The 20,869-nt window shown below is 43.3% G+C and overlaps 2 protein-coding genes across 14 annotated transcripts in view; one reads left to right on the top strand and one right to left on the bottom strand.

The window, feature by feature from the left end:
* Window positions 1-9,145, top strand: part of rap1gapb (RAP1 GTPase activating protein b) — a 96,523-nt gene extending 87,378 nt beyond the window's left edge. For 4 of the 12 annotated variants that reach the window (XM_070958612.1, XM_070958600.1, XM_070958607.1 and 1 more), the window contains 7 exons: window positions 2,040-2,149; window positions 3,995-4,111; window positions 4,701-4,830; window positions 5,278-5,377; window positions 5,871-5,980; window positions 6,706-6,753; window positions 6,886-9,145. In XM_070958612.1, coding sequence (XP_070814713.1) covers window positions 2,040-2,149; window positions 3,995-4,111; window positions 4,701-4,830; window positions 5,278-5,377; window positions 5,871-5,980; window positions 6,706-6,714 — 576 coding nt within the window. In that variant the 3' untranslated portion in view covers window positions 6,715-6,753; window positions 6,886-9,145. Of the gene's footprint in view, window positions 1-1,084; window positions 1,163-2,039; window positions 2,150-3,994; window positions 4,112-4,700; window positions 4,831-5,277; window positions 5,378-5,870; window positions 5,981-6,705; window positions 6,754-6,885 lie in introns of all 12 variants that reach the window. The other 8 variants (XM_070958605.1, XM_070958610.1, XM_070958606.1 and 5 more) reach the window with 4 other exon arrangements.
* On the bottom strand, window positions 8,522-19,291 carry padi2 (peptidyl arginine deiminase, type II). 2 transcript variants are annotated; one of them, XM_070958613.1, is made up of 16 exons: window positions 18,959-19,291; window positions 16,188-16,359; window positions 15,638-15,707; window positions 15,327-15,388; window positions 14,755-14,872; window positions 14,174-14,326; window positions 13,837-14,030; window positions 12,930-13,033; window positions 12,608-12,719; window positions 12,150-12,257; window positions 11,626-11,777; window positions 11,357-11,504; window positions 11,100-11,193; window positions 10,933-11,012; window positions 9,695-9,835; window positions 8,522-9,607 (listed from the first exon to the last, which is right to left on the bottom strand). In XM_070958613.1, the coding sequence occupies exons 1-16, from the start codon at window positions 19,111-19,113 to the stop codon at window positions 9,374-9,376; spliced, it is 2,097 nt and encodes a 698-aa protein (XP_070814714.1). In that variant the 5' UTR covers window positions 19,114-19,291; the 3' UTR covers window positions 8,522-9,373. The 2 variants fall into 2 exon arrangements, with proteins under 2 accessions (XP_070814714.1, XP_070814715.1); XM_070958614.1 differs by lacking the exon at window positions 18,959-19,291 and adding an exon at window positions 18,138-18,383.
* Window positions 19,292-20,869: the final 1,578 nt, after the last annotated feature.

Below are 20,869 nucleotides of genomic sequence, written 5' to 3'. Positions count from 1 at the left end.
AGCAGCACTTAAGAAAATTACTCTGAAGCACTTTACTTTCATCAGTATGTTACCATCAAAGCAGTCGCTTTCATTTCTGACGTTTTGCTTTGTACCAGAGCAGCTTTCGTTGAATTTTTCCATTTACAGCTCATCCTGTTCCTCTCAATAACCGTTTTTTTTAACAGCATATCTCATTGTCAGCATTTCATTCCCTCTCATCCGTTGAGACAATCCTAACCACCACATAGCGTGACAGTCAGATGTGTAGGATGATGTTAAAAATAGAGCGTCCATTGTGGGATGGATCTGATGATTTCCCTCTCAATGCAAGATGAGTCTGATTGCTTGTGAGCCCCAGTGTAGTCTCTATCCTGAGTCTTGAAGTGAGCTCAGAGTAGCAGCCGTATGACTACCCAGACTCCCTCCCTCCTTACTGTGCTTTCCTCCTGACTGTTTCTTCCTGTTAATGCTACAGCCTCTCTACGCAGCCTTATATATGTGCATGTGCGGCTGCAGAGTATGCATGGCACAAGCCATAAATACAAGGACAGCACACTGCACGCCGTCCTGTTTGTGTCTCTTTCAAAGATGGGGTTGATCATGTTTCAACTCTTTCGATATTTGTTGCAGTTTGGGATTCGGTTCCTGGCAGTATTTTGGATCGGAGCTGAGTTAACCCCATTTCTGGAAGGACTAAGTTTTCTAAAAGCTTCCCTTTTGGATTCTTCCAGCCCTCTTTGCCCTTTTACTCCTTCTGAATGCATCACTTAACAGACCTGTACCCCTCAGGGCAGAAACTGCTGACATGCCTGCTACCTCGGTGGCACTCCATCTCCTGCTGTGCCCTCCTGTGTTGGACCCCAGTCTGCTTTTGCTCTAAAAGCTTCTTACTATCTCCTCAATACTGTGCTTTGTCTATTAAGTCATGCTGCGAGCTCCTTTTCAAGCTCTTTTGCACCTTGCTGTTTAAATTCTTTGTGCCGTGCGCATGAGATCTTATGATGTGTTCTTTTCTTTTCCTTCCCCTTCTTGCTTTTTCAATCTATCATGTCCTCTCTCTCTGTTTCTCTATGCTCCCCTCGCCCTGTCTTGTGTGGGTCAGTCATTGCTTGTTCCAGGGAAAAGTCCCAGTAAATATGGACGCCGAGGCAGTGCCATAGGGATAGGAACAATAGAAGAGGTTCATGTTCACATTTATCCCTTCTTGTCTTTATCTTTTCTTCTTTGGTCTTTGCTTTGCTCTTTCATGATATCTGTGTGCAATTTGTAGTTTGTAGTTTAAAATGTGCCTGTTTCATTTCAATGAGAAGTCTTAGGATATATAGGTGTAATACGTTACAATGACGTTTGTTTGGTTTTGGTTTCAGTTCATTCATATTGCAGCTAATGTTGAAAGGGAATGATCCATCATAGACTGAAGGATGTCATAGCTCATTTATCTTCGTATAAATCTCTCCTGTAATGTAAAGAGTTTTCACAAGTAGATGATTTCATTTCAGATGATTGCGTTTTCTTGATTTATGTTTTGCATTCACTTGCAGCAGACCTCAGGGCTTCACGCACTTCATTCTACTTTAAAGTTTGTTCCTAAACGAAAATTCAGAAAAGGAAATTGTAAACTGACTCCCACTTATGTTCCCATACGCAGCCACTCATTGATGAATCAGACTGGATCTTGAATTAGAAGATTTGAAGTGAACTCCACAGTCTGGCCCCAGCACTTAAAATAAATAAAAAAAAATAGAGGAGGGGGCTCTTAAAGCAGAAAGATGATAGGAATGTTTTTTATCAGACATAAGAGTCACGATAAGAGAATATAAATCAATTCCTGCCTGAAGCCCATTTCTATAAAACATGTTTCAAATGTGTCATTACATTACGTCAAGATTTATCAAGCCATCAGTTCATTATTCCTTTGCAGCATTTCTACATGTAAATAACTCTCACTTGACTAGCCTACTGTGTCATGCACTGTATATAATTCATGCTGTGGCTGTGAAATGGTTATACTATCCCAATAGTGTGTGTCTGACTCTCCTCTCCCTACCCGCTATCAGTCATTGATCATTCCTGGGAAAAGCCCAACCAGGAAAAAGTCTGGGCCCTTCAGCTCCCGTCGCAGCAGCGCCATTGGCATCGAGAACATCCAGGAGGTCCAAGAGAGGAGGTGAGAGGAGAGAGCCGAGCCGATCAGCAGGGAGTGGGTAGTGAAGAGAGAACAGTGTTGCAACAGATGGAAGCAAGGGCATTAAAATGAGGAAATCAGCCATTAGAAGAAAGACAAGTTGTTATGGGTTGGCCGCACAAAAATTAGTCACATAGTTACCTCATTTAGTTACTTTTTAAATGTCTTCTTTGAAATGCTGTCAGTGCCCACCGCTTTCATTTCAGCTTTTGTTGTGGTCAGATCAAATGTCTGTGTGAGTGAAGATGTACTCCAGCCCCTCCAAGGTTTTCTTTTCATTTTCCATTTTTGCATATTCTCCGTCCAGGCGGTTGGAAAGGTTTTGTGGTCATTTGCCTGAACGGGGTGTCCTGTTAACCAGCCGCCTGAAAGCGGCCGGCTCGACGGGAGAGAGAAGCTGCAGATTTTCTGCAACTTACATTCAGTGCTGTTAGCTTGTTAGGTTGTTCCTGGGTCACAGGAATCAGAGCTGAATGATTAAAATCCAGCCTCGGTTGCTTGGGTGAGGTGACCTGAATGACTTCAGATGTGCAGATGCTTAGAAACTTTGATGCAGGCACGTTGCTTATCCAGGTGCTTCCAAAGGTTAGAATGGACCTTAGAGCCAGGGCACATGATTTACTGAGATATTCTTGTCTTTCTGCTTGACAGAATAAAAGCAGTGAGACTATCTCCACATGAAGAACCTTCGACTGTCCGCAGACATCATGCTTCTCTAAACAAATCCATATATGAGCATGAAGAGGAGGTTTAGTCTTCAGGGGGCCAAAAAGTTTACATAACTGCATGAACAATAAAGTAAAAAGCTTTTCAGTCACAGTAAGTTAGTTACTTAATTCAGAAAGATACTAACTTAGAGTACTCCTTACTGCCAAAAGTAATGGAGCTAATCTCAACACTGTTTATCAGTGAGTTCATTTCTCTGCTTTGCTTTGGATAATAAAACTCATATTTTACGTGAATTCTGGGTTGTATCAACTCAACAGATTCACAACAGCCTCCTGCTTATTTATGCTTGAATGCTAATTGAAGTGTTGCTGTGTTTGAGGCTTTGGACCCTGTTTTTCGTGGTGGCACAACTGCAAGCAGCACTCAGAAGTTAATTGTTCTCCTGACATTGAAATTTGCTTTGCCCATCTGTGTGATATTTTGGTGGCCTGTGCAGAGCACACAGATGTGAGGAGAGGAGCAAACAGATGAGAGGTTCATTCAAATGAGGCAGTTAGACTTATCAGAATAGATGTCTCAGAACCGTTTCTACTTCTGGTGCAACATCACTTCACCGCCAGCCTGGGGTTTTCTGCTCTGCACCCTCCGGACAGCGATTTGATTTCCTGCGTAAACGTCTTTCTGTTTGTTGAGCTGCTGTTGTCATGCTTCTCTGTGATTGGCACAGCTGTTTCAGAGCTATGAGACCAGTAACTGATGACTGGCTGAGGGTGTATTTATCAATCACCGCACCCTCTGATTCATATTCCACTTCACCCAGTCGGATGTTAAATCTGCAGCAGCAACAAAAAAGCAGGCACACTTGGAGAAACCCACACAATCAGCACAGGACCTTACACTTTGCATATGTCATTGTGCGTGCATGATTATAGCGGGGGCCTTCGTTTTATGTAATATTTGTTTTGGTTTGTCACTTCAATGAATTCAACAATATCTAATCATCAGCTTTTGCTTTGTGGCAGTTAAAGGGCCATTCCTTCAGATCTTCAGATGATATGACTGTGTTCTAACATTCACCAGTAGTTTGTCTAATGTCGTACCATACAAGAGAAGCAACTTAAGGTATTTCATGTGTCAATCTCCATCCCTGCCCTGAAGCCGGGAGGTGTCTCCCAGCACCCAGAGGACACCGGACAGCAGCCACTTTTCACAGGAAAACAAATCAGACAACTCCTCCAATCACAGCTCTCCAGAATTTCCTGCCACTAAGAACAGGTGACTATTATTTTTTTATTCAAAAGCATACTGTGTTATATTTGCACACGTTGAGAGGATATTTATGATGACTGACCCCTTGGATGGGTGGAGAGGGAATGCATTTATGTACTGTAGACTGGCACAGTAACTCTATTACATGGATGATTACCCTCCTAGCATTAGTCGTTCTATTTTAATGACAACAAGCCACCAAATTCACATCGTTCATATGTGCTCATTGTTGGTCCCACTGCGCGGCTTGTGAATGCAACACTCTCTTCTCATGCTGGAGGAGGCACCTGCATGCAGGTGTGTAGTTTAGATAACAAACAGTATATACACAGTACTGACATTTTTGCATTTTTCATTTTATTATTTTTGAACTCCACTTACCATAGAGCTAATTTAGAGTTAACTGCAAAACCGCCCATAAGAGATCCATTACCTGGCACATAGGCAAACACACAGCTGTCACTCAGCTTGAAAGTGCTACCTGGTGTGCTGTGAAAACAAAAGTATTGAGAAATGTTTCGATTGTGCCGCCCTGATAAATTCAGCATATGGAAAACACAGGTGTTTGTGTGGTCAGAGTGACCCAGGTGTGCAGTTTGGCCATGTGTTGCAGGGCGGCGTCCATCCCCGAGGCTCAGGACCTTTCCCGCTCCTCCTCCAACGCCAGCAGCTTTGCCAGCGTAGTGGAGGAGCACGAGGCAGAGGAGGACTACGACACCGGACTGGTGGGTGGAGACAGGCCGAGCGGTAACGCATAATGAAGGTTCACGCATTTAGGTCACTTCCCCAAAATGAGAACAGCAAGCAGCTTCTCGCAGCTCTCGGCTCTCTCGACACATTAGTGGTCCCATTAACGTTTGTCTCACTTTTACTGTTGGGGAAAATAATCTTGTTTTTTATCTGCTGTTTGCTGTTACCTGAACAATTTAAACAAAGGATGTGAGAATGATTGGATTTCATGACATCCCAGTGATGGCAGGTCTCAAAATATACTGCAAAGCAACACATACTAATGTGTTTACCCATTTCTTTCACTTGCACCATTTTTCACCAATGCAAACACTCACGGAGTAGAGCTGCAGTAATGATCATGCTGTCTTTTTTGTCCTTGTCTTACATTGTTGGGAAAGAAAAAGAGGAAATATTGCTAACTTCCTCTCCCCCTCCTACAGGAAAGTGTGTCTTGTGTTACGCCACTCAAGAGAGACTCATTTGTGTACAGCTCTGCGGTGGAGGAAAGTGCTTGCAGTACCAGCCAGGCAAGTTTTCCAGGTGAGTTGGGGAGAAAAGAGCTCATATTACTGTGTCAGTGATAGCCTGAAGGTGCAAGAAGCAGGCAAGTTACCAAAGGTCAACAGTTTCATGTGTCCAGAGTATCAGGGGAAAATCTAGAGGGGCACATGCAAGAATAACTCTCTCTGCTTCCTGAGCAATTAATATCAGATCACCCTCGAGTGATTCCCCTCAGCTGTGCCAGTGCAGCTCCCTGCCGACCACAGAAGGCCCAGTCTGCGGAAATTAGCAAACTCCTCTCAAATGAATGAAGTTTGCTATGCCTGAAAAGTACAGCGATGCAAACTTAGGCGTGATTCCCACACAACTTCTGTTAAGCAGGATGTTCTGCTTTTTTTTTCAGATCACTAATGATTCACTCTGAACCATTAATCTTTTGCATGCTTATCCTTTTTCGGCTAGAACAGCTGGCAGCATTGTATGCTTGAGCTTATTAACCATGACAGCCACACATCTGTCGCCTCCCTCCCAGCAGCTTCTCATCTTGAGCAGCAAGGGGACGGAGTGAAGACATCGGAGCCGAAAGGGACAGACAGCCAGCCCAAGACGGAGCGTCCCTCGCAGGAGCACAAGTTCTCATCGGTGAGACAAACCGCTTGGCATCAGTCATTAGATGACACTTTAGATGATCTTCCTCCATGTTTTGCAAAGTCACTGGAGGAGAACGTTTCCTCTGATTAATTGTTGAAGTCATGTGGCGAATAGAAAGACCAAACACTGCCTCCAGCTCAGACGGGTTTTGAGGATGTCACCTTGACTTCTGGGAAATCGTGATGGGACTTTTTTTTTTTTTTTTTGTACATTTTATTGACTAAACAGTACATTAACAAGAGTCGACAGCCATGCTAGCAGCTCTGTGAGGCTGCACAGCAGTGCTTTGAGCTAAATGCTAACATCACCATGCTAACATGCTCAAAATGACAGCGCTAACCGCCGCTAACACGCTGATGTTCAGTAATCATTATGGTAATCATCTTGGGGAAGAATGTTGGCACGCTCACACACAGTGATTTACACAAAGTTAAAATTTCAACTTGACGATGGCATAGAGGAATAGCTCAGGGATCACCAAAGTTTTTATTGCAGGTCATCCTGAGAGAGACCTGAATGTCTGTGTCAGTGGCAGTTCATCAAATAGTCGTCATGACATTTTGCTCCAAACCACAGGTGGCGCTATAGGAAAGGTCAGGGAATCATCAATGGGATACATCCTCTGGGGCGGATGAACATCTATAAAAAGTGTCATGATAATCTATTGAGTAGCTGTTGTCCTTGTCAATATTAACTGTCCTCATGTCTGTTTGCAGAACTGTTAGCCACACTCCTGTGATCACTACATCGACGTCCATTTTCAGGTTTGACACAATCTTATGACTGCATGACTGTAAAGATTTCTTTCCTTTTTTTCTACTTTCTTCTCACCTTTTGACCCCTTGTTCACCTGCTTCTCTTTTTTCATCATTCCCATGTCTGTTCCTTGGTTTCAGCATTCCCATAAGAGGCATCTTTTGCTAAAAACAAGCCAAGGGCATGTGAACTCCCCCCACCCCTGATGCAGAAGAGGAGCAGATTTAGAAGCCAGATACAGAGACTGACAGGTCCTCCCTTGTATGTGTGGCGTGGATCTGCTGCCTGTCATGACAGACACCCAGCTCCATAGACATGTACCCACCTATTGCCCTCATTCCAGCTCCACGTGGACCCCTCCTTGAAAGCTCCAGGCAAAGGAAACGAGGCCTCCGCTCCCACGCAGCATCACGGCTGACTGTCATCCGTCAGCTGGCTTCGCAGAGTAACAATGGCTGCCTGCTCATTCTTCAGGCCAGTAAGCTCTGAATTCTGACTGTAAACGCTGAAATGTCGTGAGTCCTCCTTTAAAGATCAGGACTTTTGGCTGACAGAGTGGTGGAAGAAGTGGAGACCGATCAAACGAGTGATTTAGCTTGTGAAACAGTGGGTCGATAGAGAAGAGAGTTGCACTACAGAGGAAAATGTTTTTTTTAATGTCAGCCTCACATCCCACTGTGATATTGTACATGGGTTAAACTTTGATGTACCGGGTGTGTGCGTGCGAATGTGTGTGTGTGTGTGTGTGTGTGTGTGTGTGTGTGTGTGTGTGTGTGTGTGTGTGTGTGTGTGTGTGTGTGTGTGTGTGTGTGTGTGTGGACGTCTGTCGGGCCACTTTTTGTTGTTTATTAATGATCTATTCTCCTTCTTTCGAGTACTCTGCAGTGGATATTTGTTGTGTTTTACAACAGCTTCGGTAAACCTGTCCTGTTTTTGATGGTCCTTCTGTGACGTTGTTGTCGGTGGCTGAAATAGCATGAGCTGCCTTCCTCCTCGGTGGCTGAAAGGTGGAATATACCACAGAAAAGGCATCTGCAATATTTAAATCCAAAATGAAATTGTGAGCCTGTAAGGAAAAAAAAGAAATATTTTTATTTTTATCGCTTCATGATTAGAGAATAATTGCTATCGTGCCCCAACCAGCAACATGCATCCTCAGTCCACACGTCAAAGTACTGCTGTTTAAGCCTTTGTCTCCAAACTCTCCTCCTCACACACCACTTGTTGATTTGATGTCTGTGTGCGCCCGTGTGTACAACAGTACTGTGCATGGTGTAAATCTGCTTGCCAAAAACCTCTCCTCTGTACACTGGTGCCATGCGTGACATTGAGGTGTTGTCCCTGTGATTTGTGTTTTATTGAAAACCAGCCAACATCTCCAGATGCAGTGCACATCGCTGATAGAGAGCCAAATGCCAGTTTCCTACGTTATTCGTAAAATGTGATATATCTGCGTGACCCGAGCATTACAATTTCGGTTGTTTCGAAACGCTGACCTTTTAAAAAACCTGATTTGTTGCTGAATAAGAATTACACTGTGACTCGTCTTGAAGCTGCCTTTCTAATGATTGTGTCGTGAGCTGCTTTGAAGGAGGGTCAATTTAAAGGCACTGTGTTGCCTGCTGGCAACTGAATGTAAAACTAGGCAAATATGTATTTATTTGTACATATCTGCTCCAATGAATGGTGATACTGTGTCTGAAGGAGCTCACCTCTCCTGAGTGGAGAAGCTTGTTCCTGTCTTCAGTCTGTCGTGAGGGAAAGAACGACTACAGGTTGAGCTGACATGTTTTATTTCAGCGACATGACTGAAGTGGACATGAGCGTTATTGTCTGCGGTGACAGCATTTATAGTTTGCGAAAGTACAAAAGGTTTAAGACACTGGACCAAATGCAAAACAGCCTATTTACTGTATCCATCAAGCTGTTTATCGCGACAGATCACTCTGAACAAAGTCACGTTTTGCATTCGACTCAGAAACAGAAAAGTCATAGAAAAAATACAGAGAGAGATTTTCTGTAATGATTACATATTTGTGTATTACAGCCTTTTGAAGTGATTTATGAAAAGATGTGATTTCAAATGATTTTCCTCTGGACTTTGGAAATGCTTGAGTAGTTGAAGTGCGCCCTCTTGTGGCTGTGTATTATTATAGCACATCACTATGTGGTACCGTTCATCTTACTGTGCTTGCACTGTACGCCAACAGCCGGTCCAAACCACAACAAGACTGGGAGTGAATCCTCTATGTGCTCGATTCAAATGATTGTATTTCTGTTCTTGTCGACAGTCTGCTTAAGCCCTTGTTCAAAAGACTTGTTTGTAAATACTGCTTTTCATCCTTTTTGTAAATAAAGCCAGCAAAAATGTTTAATAAAGATGAAGATGCGTAAAATAGATCAGGCCCCTGCATTATTCAGAAAAAAAGCGCCACGTATTCCAAAATGATAAGAAAATTAAGCATTTCAGGATTTTAAGACACAGAGATGATGCAAGGCTTTGACGGGAAACATATCTCTTCCAACCTAAAGCCAAAGCAGCTGTTGTTCTCCTAAAAGATGAAGTACTCTGGAGGCACCCCCTCTTTCTGCCTCTTTAAGCCATCCTCATCCATGCTCAGCTTTCGTTCACATCTCCAGGTTCCACCACCTGAAGTCAAACGGCTCCCTGCGGACGTTGGAGCCACAGTGCACCTCCCCCAGCAGCTTGTGGTAGGAGGCGAAGTCGTCGATGAAGGTGCAGCTGAGGCCCAGGCCCTCCATCAGGGAGCGCATCTCAGTCTCCAGGGCGCAGACTCCGTTCACCTTGGGGCCAAAGGGCTTCGGGATGCCGAGGTTTTTCCCCAGGACAATCATATTCACCTGCAAACAGATGGGACGGGATTTAACGCCTCTTCAACTGGACGCAACCATTTCAAAATGATCCCAGCTAAGCATGTCTGAGCACACCATGTCAGGGTAGTAAGCCGCTGCTCTGTGCTCGTCAACCTCCTCCGCCCCTAACTTGAAGAGGATCGGCAGGTCGATGATGTCCTCTTCCTCCAGGCCCAGCTCTCTCTTCAGTACATCCCTATTCCAGTCAATGCAGCTCTGGGGGAGAGCAGCCGGTAAAAAGAAAACACACATCATCCATTGCGCATACTGCACAATACACAAGTCATTACATTCTGTAACCTTGGTTTGTCTCTTATTGGTAAAGCAACTCTGAAAGCTAAACTTTCAAAGTGCTCAACCCAAAGCAAAGAGAAACAATTTTCCAGTTTGTCATGTGACAGTAGTCGAGATGATCTTTGCTGGGCTGCTTTTGCTGCAAACCAAAAGTACACTACACGGCCAAAACTATGCGGACAGTTTTAATAGCACACCCATTGCTTAAAGGTCAAGCAAATGCGATCTCCTCTGACAAACATGTGGTCACAAAACCCGCGTCAGACCGACGAGCTCAGTAACTTCCAGCGTGGCTCCATCATCATCCGTTTGACAAATGTCTGCCCTCTAGATCCGTCCTGCTGTTACAGAAGTGCAAACATGCGGCAGAGAAAACAGCTCTACATGAAGCTTTAGGCTCAGCTCGCAGAACATGCCGAAGTACATTTGTTTGGAACTTGATAATGGCTGAAGACAGATGGCCAAGCAGCAGCATGCAAGACGAAGGAACAATGCCAAATTTTGGCTTGGGCAGAGTGAAGCGCTCCGCCGTTGGGCTCGCAGTGGAAACATTTCGCCTGAGCTGATGAATCCTTCTCTTATTACCTGGTTTTCTGATGGACAAATTGTGCTGTGCCTGGATGCCTGGAGGACACTGCTGCTTAAACACAACGATAACATTTGGTCTGGAGGCTGTCTCTCACTATTTAGCCATAGCCTCTTAGTTCCAGTGAAGGGGAATCCTAATGCCACGGCACCCTGACCTTACCCACATCTAACACCTTTGGGCCTTCTCGACCAGCTAGAGCTCTTGTGGCTGAAAGGAAGAAAATCCCTGCAGTCACATCCTGTGGAAAGCCTTTCCGTAGAGTGGAGGCTGTTACAGCAGCATATTAAAGGCTGTCCACACACCTTTGGTCGTACAGTGGAGATTACAGCACATCCCCAGCAAGAAGCCAGATTTTGGGTTAGGATTTTCACAGACTGTAGTCGTCTTTCATCATTTCTGAGCTTCAGTCGAACCTTACGGTCTCACTCACCTGCACGTAGTTATTTTCAGCTTGGAGACTGTCATCACTAAGTATCTCATCCACTGTCACCGGTTCTTCATCTTCCACACCTTTTTTTGAAGCGTTTAACAGAATGATGAGAGTTAAATGAGGTTGAGCAGATTTTCCACAGATAACACTGTGAAAGGTGGGCTTACCCTCAAACAGCTTGGCTTGTCCGTGCCCGTCGCTCTGTAAGCCTCTGAATAGTTTGTAGCCTGCGTCCGGGCTGGCCAGCAGCAGCCGGAAGCCCTACGCACAGAAACACAAGAGACAAAGATAACAGTGGCTGTCTCTGATCCTGAGAGTTTGCACAGTCCCGCGATGTACGTCAATATCAAGCCGTAACAGCTAACAGCTTCCTGTCACGGAGCTATTTCATATTCAGCTCAGCAGTTTATGTGGGAGTATTTACCTTTCTGTCAGGTGCAGGGACAAAAGTCATGAATTCATCTATGTGGCCGACAGTGAGCCAGTCAGAAAACAGGGCAATGGGCTCCTGAACCTTCTGAGCCCACAGGAAGTCTTGAACCACTTTGGTCATGTTCCGCCCTTTAGTTGCCCTTCAAGAGAGAGACGTTAGCATGTTCTGTTTACTGTGCCGCCTGGATGCATTCATGCTCATACAGTCATGTCTCGTATTCTTCATTCATCAGTCTCATCTGCGGATCTGCTCAAACTCACGTAGGGAAGGCCACTCCGATGAGGATTCTGCCCAGCGGGTAGTTTTTCCCATTCACCGTGACGGGAGGACTAACCTCCAGATTACCGAACGAGTCCAGACTGCTCACGTCTTCTCTCTGGGCCACCCTCGTCACGTAGCCAAAATCAGGCCCCTGAGGACACAGAGGTGGTCACAGATCCCCTCCAGCCATGTTTCAGGACACATGAAAATACTCTGACGTTAAACTGCTGCACAAAACATGTCCCATGCTTCAATGAAAACTATTTTCCCCAGTTTGTGTGCTGGAGGTTTCAAAACTACGGCTAAAGCAGATGTGATGTCGCAAGGTCCTGTTTGCACATTCATTTGAGGTGAGAGCCTCCTCTTGTCAAACTCAGCACATATGTTATTATTCACTGTGAAGGTCAAACATCCAATGAAGAAACTTTTTTGAGTGGAGGGGGACTTTAAGATCAGGTGCTATCCATGCCCCTCCAAAGCATTTTGGATCTCCAAACACTGGAGAACTGAATCCGTCTCTCACCAGCAGTTCATTATATGGAAAGTCCTGGAGATCTCCATCTCGAGGGGAATCCAGAACAACAGGAAACCTCTGGTGAGGTGAGTCGATGTAGCCGAACTCCAGCTCATCCTGAAAAATTCATGGCATATGAGTTATATTCCTACTATCCTTCTATTTTAGTTTAGGTTTTTAAGAACATTAATTTCACTCTACACTTAAAAAAAGTTCCAGTTGTCTTTTCTGTGTGAATGTTTCATGTAAATCTGAACTTTTCATCATGTTAGATGTGAAATTGACTGATGTCATTCATTTTCCTGTAATTCTTTGCTTCTTTAGTTTCATGATGAAGGATTATTATGAAACCTGTGACACTGCTACTGTGGTTAATGACTTATCTCATTCTCCGAAAAAGAGAAGCAAACATCATATGATTGCTGATGACAGGTGAAATAAATGCAAAGGAAAGCGTGTTTTCTGACCTGCATCCAGCGGTCTCCTCTGTTCATATACTCATGGCAGATCTTCAGCTTGTAACCGCTCTTTGCGACAAGGTTCCTCATTCCTTTAAGGAACTGGTAGTTATCAGATGTGCTGGAAAAGTGACATCATGTAGAGAAGAAGTCCTCACCACGCAATACTTTCTTCTCATTTCACAATGCAATGCTATCCAAAGTCTTTCGGGTAAAACAAATAAAACATCTTTTCTTGGTAGGACGAGTTAAACTGAAGTGGGGTGTGTAACAGTGTAACATGATGCTTTTTTGTCACCATCATCTTTATTCTCCCTGCGGCTGCTCTTACCTGCAGACAAACACCTCCACAGGCTCGAGGGTGTTGGGTGTCATGATCCACGGCGCCACTCTGAGCACGACTTTGTCTGTGAAAATGGGCGTCTCAGGTAGACCCTGTGAGAACATGAGAGAGGCTGCTGACCCCGATTCCAAACACGCCATGTAAAACATCAATAAAACAGAATGTGATCATTTGCCGTTCCTCATAAACTCAGCTGAAAATGGCACAAAGATAATATATTTAACGTTTGACCTCATCAGCTGATTGATTTTTGCAAATATCTGCTTATTCTGAATTTGATGCAGCAACATGTTTCAAACGAGTTGGGACAGGAGCAACTAAAGACCGGGAAAGATGTGGAATGCTCCAAAAACTCCTGTCGGGATCATTCCACGGGAAAACAGGTTCACACTAACCTGAAAAGTCTCTGAATACAGTCTGCTTTGTCGTGTACAGACAAGTGATCGCATACAGAGTCAACGGCGTGACAAGTTCTGAAATCTAAACGGGAGGCACAATAGAAGCCTGTTCAGTGTGTTGAACTTTGCCTGCTGTTGTTTATCAGGAAGTGAAAAGAAGAGAAAACATCTCCTTGTTTCCAAAGATGAGGTTGTATACTCTCTTCATGTCTGTTTTTTTGATTTAATGTGACCAAATAAATTCAAATTCACAAGCAATGAAACGAATCTAAACCTGGCTAAACAAAGTCACTTCAGCTCCATTCATAAAATCTACCAAGTTCAGTTATGTCATTTTTATGCATGCAAGTTCATTCTTCAACCTATTAGTTTTCTGGGAGGGAGATGTTGTTGAAAACTCAGCCCAAACTGTATGCCATAAGATTTAGAGTCAAAACAGATGATTAAACAGCATAGTGAACTCATGACGGGAGCTGTAAACATGCTGCAGATCTTACTGCAGAGATGGGCTCCAGCAGACTGAGGTTGATGCTGATGAGCCCGTCGAAGTCTTTGTCAGGAAACCTGAGGCCCTCCACGTAAAAGTTCATCTCCGCTGCACCTCCCAGGTAAGGCACTTCCTGTGACAGGACCTCGCTGCTCAGAACCAGTGGATAGTCTTTCACGAAGTATTTATAGAAGAATCTCTCTGCTGAAGCAAGAACAGCATAAACAAGGTTGAAACACCGAGGGCTCGATCGGAAATATAACACACAGCGTCTTCACCAGCCAGCTGAATTACATCCATGTTGCATCATGTGCTCTGGGGCATTCACGCCTCTCATCTCTACTCACACAGGCTGTTTTTCACCGGGTCACAGGATCTGGACCTGAAGACTCTGACGCTCTCTCCATCACCCTGAGAGATGTGCATGGTGAGCTTGTAGCCCTCTGGGAGCTTGGAGGGGCCTCTGGTCCGCAGCACCATGACAGACATGTCCTTCAGATCTGTACGTGCACAGAGAGTCCATGACTTTAAAATGTAACATACAGTATATGACAAATGTGCTTTTACGCTTAACTCTGAAGCTAAGGACTGTAGTGAATGTGGGATAATATTCATGATAACAGGGAGGCGGATAATAAGCGCGCATAATGAATAACACCAGTTTTTACTATCAAATTTCAGCTCTACTGGTTCGTTACTGCAAAGTCACCTGAGAGGCCTTGTTTATCAAGCCGCCTTCTACACCCACACAGAGGTCTCTAGATTTGTAGTTTTATCAAGCCGATTTACCACATCGCCTCTTTAATCTGCCGACTTTGCAAAAGCAAATGCGAGAGGCTGAGATCAACAGTCGGGGGAAAAAAAAACAAAGGGTACGGAGGGAAGAAAGAGAGATCTGACTGGTGAACGAGGAGCTGAACCATTTTACCCGACACTCTGGAGACGGCGTCCTGCTCGCTGTCCAGTTTCTTCCAGTAAGTCCGCTCTGAGTCACAGTTGACCAGCAGGACGGCTCCATGCCCATTAGGCCCCCATTTCCATGACCCCTGGCAGCGAATCAGACGTGCATGAATTTCACTCGCAGTTTTGCTGGAAAAAAATTTCTGAAACTGTTTTTGAAATATTTTTGCATTTTCTTTTACTCGCAAACTGTTGAAACACAAAGAGATGATAAAACATTCATCGAAAGATTTTGCCTCTGATCAAAGATCAGGCGAGAAAGTGAAATGTGAATGTTCAACAACATGATCACAGCCCGTTCAGGCATATGGCGAGAAATTATGTCAAACACAGTCTGCACCCTGACAAGTTCTGAAATTCAAATAGGAAGCAGGAACGCTTTAAATGAAATGAATCTGCAGCAAAGAGTCTACTCCACAAATAGAGGCCTGTTCAGTTTGGTGCACTTGCTGTTGTTTATCAGGAAAAGAAGAGAAAACATCTCCTTCATTAGTTGTCAGACTTTGCACTGCCATCGAAAACTGACACATCTGAGCTCACCTTATTAGGGTTGTTTTTCTCCACAACGCCGTCTCTGTCAGCATCCACATCCAGCGAGATCTCTGCACGACAGACGCATTTTGTTTATCACAGGGTGCCTTTGCATGTCCAAAATATTCTGCTTCATATCACAGTACAGGTGTTATTTTCAAAGGTCGATGTTGATACCCGAACATAGATCTGCTCCAGTGAAGCTATGAGTCATATTTGGATATTGATGAGCATTTAAACACACTGTTAAGGCTCTGTTGATATATATGTATATTATTTCTTATGTAAAATGCAGAATGTTTGATTGCCCTTTAACTTACCAACAGCTGTCAGGTGCAGCAGAGCTCTCGCCAGCACCTCTTTATTCTCCCCATAGTACCAGACAGACAGCTTGTCAGACAAAGGCACATGTCATTCATTTGTACAACGTTTGACAATGTTAAAGAAGCATGAATGAAAATTATGAGTTGTTCTGTGCATTGCAAAGCGAAAAGCCCTTGAGCTCTGTTCAGTGTGGAATATCTCCTCTGATTATTTGAAAAGCCAGAAATCATTAAAGAAGTAAAAGGAGCAAATGCAGCACAGAGGGTCAGCCTGACCTTGATATATTTCTAGTCAAACTCTGAATCCTAAAAGTTTTGGTTTCAGGCTCTGAAACAAACAAATATTTAATATCTGAAATGTAAAATTGTTCCAAACCCATTGTCACACTGTTTCATTAGAAACACTTTTATCCAAAAATAAATCCTTCATGTGAATGCTGATAAATTATGACTGTATTTTCTCCTCGGTAAGCAGCTCATACCGTGGAACATCCCATACCTCAGCACATACTGACATTTCTGCTTCTGCACTTCTGCTCTACTTTACCTTGCTGTCATTTTCATAGTGACTGGCATGGCTCATGCTGATGAGAAGCACCGAGTTTCCATTGAGAGGGATGGGAGCGAGGTGGGATGTCTCCTGGGGCGGGGGGCTGATGCTGTACTGAACACTGGGAGTGCACTTCACGGAGAAGAACCTGGAGCTGGGAGGGGCGCTCCTGAGACCGAGAGCAACGGCATTTGGATGTTGGTTAAGGCTTGTTTACACAACACAGACATGCTTTACTAAGCACACAGTATGAGTGAGAAGTGAGGACGAGCGTTAGTGTGTGCGGGCGAGGCACAAGCTCAAATTTCCTAACAGTTGGTCAACCAAAGCAGCAGCTGGAGTCAGGATCTAAAGTTAGTCAGTCGATATTCTTCATTGCTTGGAAGCTCTGGAAGTGCTTTAAACACACATTTTATCAAAATAACCAATCAGGATGAAAAATGACACGAAGCTGTAGATAGAAACCACAGAGGGTGTTAAAAGCTGCAGAATAAAGAAGTAGAACAGCGGGTGGTAAAATTCCCATCATGCCTCACTTTCATACCCTGATTGAAATGATAGATGCCTCCAGGAATTATTCTATGGAAGCCGAAGCTTTTTATGGCGTAAGACAAGGAAAGGACCAAGACGCCTGATGTTCTCGCACGGTTTTCTTTTAAGATTACTTTGTGAAGCACCCTGTAAGTGCTTTATAAATGAACTTTATTATCATTATTATTACTATACTACCACTTGATCTCGGTCAGCTATTTTGTGGTAATGTCATTAGCACAGATGTTTAGGAATAGGCAGCTGAACTTAAAGGAGCATTAAAGGATACGTCCACACTGCTCTTTAAAATCTGTCTTAATAAACAATGCTCATGTGCACATACGGTACAGTGATCACTGAAAGATTCATCAGTTGCTGTAATTTTACCTCCTGTGGGAGGTTTCGAACACATCCCTCCTAATGTAACTCCAGTGTAAGCGAGGGGTCAGTGTCTTCCAAAATAAAGGTCAAAATGGACAGAAGAAATGATTACAGCCATTAATTAGTCTTGTTTCAAGATGGACTCAGAAAGAAAAAGTTAATTTATTCTATGGGAATTGAAACTGGTTCCTTTCACATGACAAGGTCTCAAATCATATCAGACGTTCATCTTTGAATATTCCTGGGAATGAAGGCCTCTAACTCTGCCCACTCTGCAGTCCAGCCTCGCTCTGTTGTGTCCTGTGAAATGGTATTTGGCAGGAAGTATAGCCTACATTTCTTTGGGACAACAAAGTGTCGTCTGCTGGAGAGCAACAATAGAAGACTGTTGATTCTCTCTGGAGTACAAAAGACCATTGGGGCTGCCGATGCCAGGGTCTGCAGACAAGTGACATTCTGCCCACAGCTCTGCTGATGCGGGTTAACAATGGAATTATTGTACACTCAGCTGCAAGTTTATTAGATACAAGTCTGTAGTCCAAAAGACCAGAAAGTGAATCAACACCAACAGCTTCAATAAATCTGAACATTATAAACTTTGATTTATTGCAGGACTGCTGCATTGTATTGTGTTAATGTCCGACAGACAAACTGGCAACTGAGCGCATGTTAGAGCAAAATGTTTTTTGTTTTTTTTTTTTAAAGTAAATCAATAGATAAAATCTAAACCTTTGGCTCTGGATGTTGACTGTTGTCTATTGACCACTTCATATTGTTAAAAATAAGAAATGAGACACGTGCCCTATACTTAAACTCTTAAACTCAACATAACAGCGGTGACAACCAGTGGAATGGAATAGAATAGAATAGAATAGAATAGAATAGAATAGAATAGAATAGAATAGAATAGAATATTTCCAGAAGGAAAAAAGTGAATATTTTCTGAGAAGAAAAGAAGACTTTCACATTATACCAAACATACCAAACATGTGTGAGCGTGTTTTCTAAACGGCAACAGGTGGAGCAAAACCCTACCTGTTCAGGTTCACGTTAAGCTCCGATCCGACCACGCATAAAACCGTTGTAACCTTGTCATAATCTACTCTGAGAGTCCGGGGGTGAATCATGGCTGCTGTCCTCCGGCAGTGCGCACCAGTCAGACTGGTACTGACGGTGAGTACCCTGCGGTTGCTTAGTTATCAGGGCGCGAAGACGCCCAGGCCGACTCGCGTTGCGCGCTGTCTGCTCTTAAACAACGAGCAGTAACAAGCGATTATGAAGGCTGCAGGTACTGAGGGTTTAAGCCTCTGCGGTCGCTGATTGGTCAGCCAGCTGCCCACTGACCCCCCCGTCACCTATCTCTCATTCACTCCTGTCTCTGTTGACTTCCCATCTGTGCCGCCTCAGGTGATTTGTCTTTATTTGTTTAAAGGCAGGCCCTGCAATCGGCTGGCGACCGGTTCAGGGTGTACCCCGCCTCTCGCCCATTGTAGCTGGGATAGGCTCCAGTCCCCCGCAACCCCGAAAGGGATAGGCGGTATAGATAATGGATGGATGGATGGATGTTTAAAGGCAAAGTTCACATTTAGAACCATGAAAGGAAAAACACGTATGGCTCATAACGCATCACTGTCTAATAATACTGTGGCAGTTTTGTTTGTCACATCACTGTACAGAAGTATCAGTAGTTTACTACTATAATTTTATGAGCGCACGCATGCGCAGTAGTGAAAAGACGCAGGACGCAGTTTTTACTCAGGGGACACTCCAATATCTCCGCGGCTGCACGCAGATGACAGTAGATCTGAAACTGATAGGCCTTATTATCATTAACACCGCGCATCACTTCATCTTACCTGTTCAGGTTTGCCTCCAAAGAGGTGCCAAGAACATGTAGGAGCTTGTGCGGCTTTTCCGTGTCCAGGCGACATGTCCGATGGTAATCTGAGGTTACTTTTCTCCTCTTGTGTAAGAAAGCAGGTCCGCTGGTTTGGCAAAGTTGCTGAAACATGGTTGGCTGTAGTTTTGCTCGGAGTGGTGGAGGGTTTCCAGAGCGGGAGCCTATTATTGCTGGAATGTGACTCCTCTTTGTAACCTGAGACCGGAGAGACAAAGTCTGCCCTTGAGGCAAGTGTTCGCAGTTAATTTGGCCGCAAATGTGATTTTGGGATTGGATGTTGAACAGGTAATCCTTCTGCTCTGACCTCCAAATATTCCAAGGAAAATGATGCGGAAATGTTTGTCCACTTCTGATGTCTGTGAGGGAGGGGCAAACAGTGGTGGAGGAGGTATTCACATCCTTTACTTCAGTAAAAGCAGTAATGGCCTTTCTCACTGTTAAAACCTGTGTTTCAAGTCAACGTCACGCATTTAACATGTGACATAAAATCAAAGTAAAAGTACTCACTGCAGAAAAATGTCACCTGTGACAGTTATAATATTAATCATCAGTAGATTATTATTACTCATGCACTCACTTGGAGGCAGGATTTTACTGTTGGTGATGGTTACTGCTCATTTTTAACTGCTTTGTATAGCACAGCAGCTAATGTTTGTCAATCTGCTGACTCCTCTTGATTAATCGAGTGATTATTTGATTTGGAAAAAGTTTTAAAAAATAGGGAGAAATGTCATCGCAGTTACCTGGAGCCTGATTCACTAACTATTTCAGCTGTACTTGTGGGCTTGTTGGCTATATTGGTTAGTTATAATAAATCACATTTTATTCTATTTTATTCTTACTATGCTTTGAATGCACACATATTAATTTGTAAAGAGACTAGTTAGTAAAGCTGTCAAATAATTGGAGTGAAGCAAAAAGTACAGTATTTCCCTCTGAAGTAGAAAGTGGCATGAAAAAAAATGATTCAAGTAAAATTCAAGTACCTCAGATTTGTACTTAACTGAACAGTAACTTCAAATGTATTTAGTTACAATACACCACCGAAGGCAAAAACATTATGTTGATATTATTTAGCACACACATAAATCATCCTGCAGCTGTGGAGACTTCAATAAGACAAATGAAATAAATAACAGACTTTCTGCATCCTCTGCACACACGGTTTCTTTTCCAAATATGGTCACACTGCTTCACTTACTGACCTTAAAACTTCAGTCTGATCTCAGGAGTAACACCAACTAAAACATATCATCCAGTGAGAAATATAACAACAATAAACAAAATGTCTATTACATTAACACAATTTACCAAATACAAAAAAGCAATAACAGTAATACCTGTAAGACAAAATAATCAGAAATAAATTCTTAAGAACCCTAATTTTTTATTTTGTAAGTCTAATCTAGCTTTTTTTTTGGGGGGGGGGTTTATTCTCCTTGATCATATTTCATCATGTTGTATTTCATTCTCTGTCATTTATTATCCTGCTCTTATTAATTGATGCGCTAATGCTTTTTCACATGATAAGCACGCTGTTAATTTGTTTTGAAAGGTGCTGTATACCAAAAGCTTACAATACTGCTATATTATTACTACTAATATGTAAAATAAAATTAAAATTAAATAAAATTAAAGCTCATAACATCCCCTCAATGCACATGCCAAAGATATTCACCTGTGTAGGACAGGTGTAGGGGCATTATGCGTTTGTTATGTATGTATTTAAAAAATGACATTTAAACGCGCTTTTTACACGTGAAATTATCTTAAGAGACTTGATTACATAGGCTACATAATATTATATATAACTCTCAAAGGGCATAAAGCGGAAATTACCAACAATACTCATACAAGAGCAGTTCTG

The sequence above is a fragment of the Chaetodon trifascialis genome, chromosome 3 (assembly GCF_039877785.1).
Source record: "Chaetodon trifascialis isolate fChaTrf1 chromosome 3, fChaTrf1.hap1, whole genome shotgun sequence".
In the NCBI taxonomy this organism is placed as follows: Eukaryota; Metazoa; Chordata; class Actinopteri; order Chaetodontiformes; family Chaetodontidae; genus Chaetodon; species Chaetodon trifascialis.
This window is presented reverse-complemented; position numbering and strand designations above follow the sequence as displayed.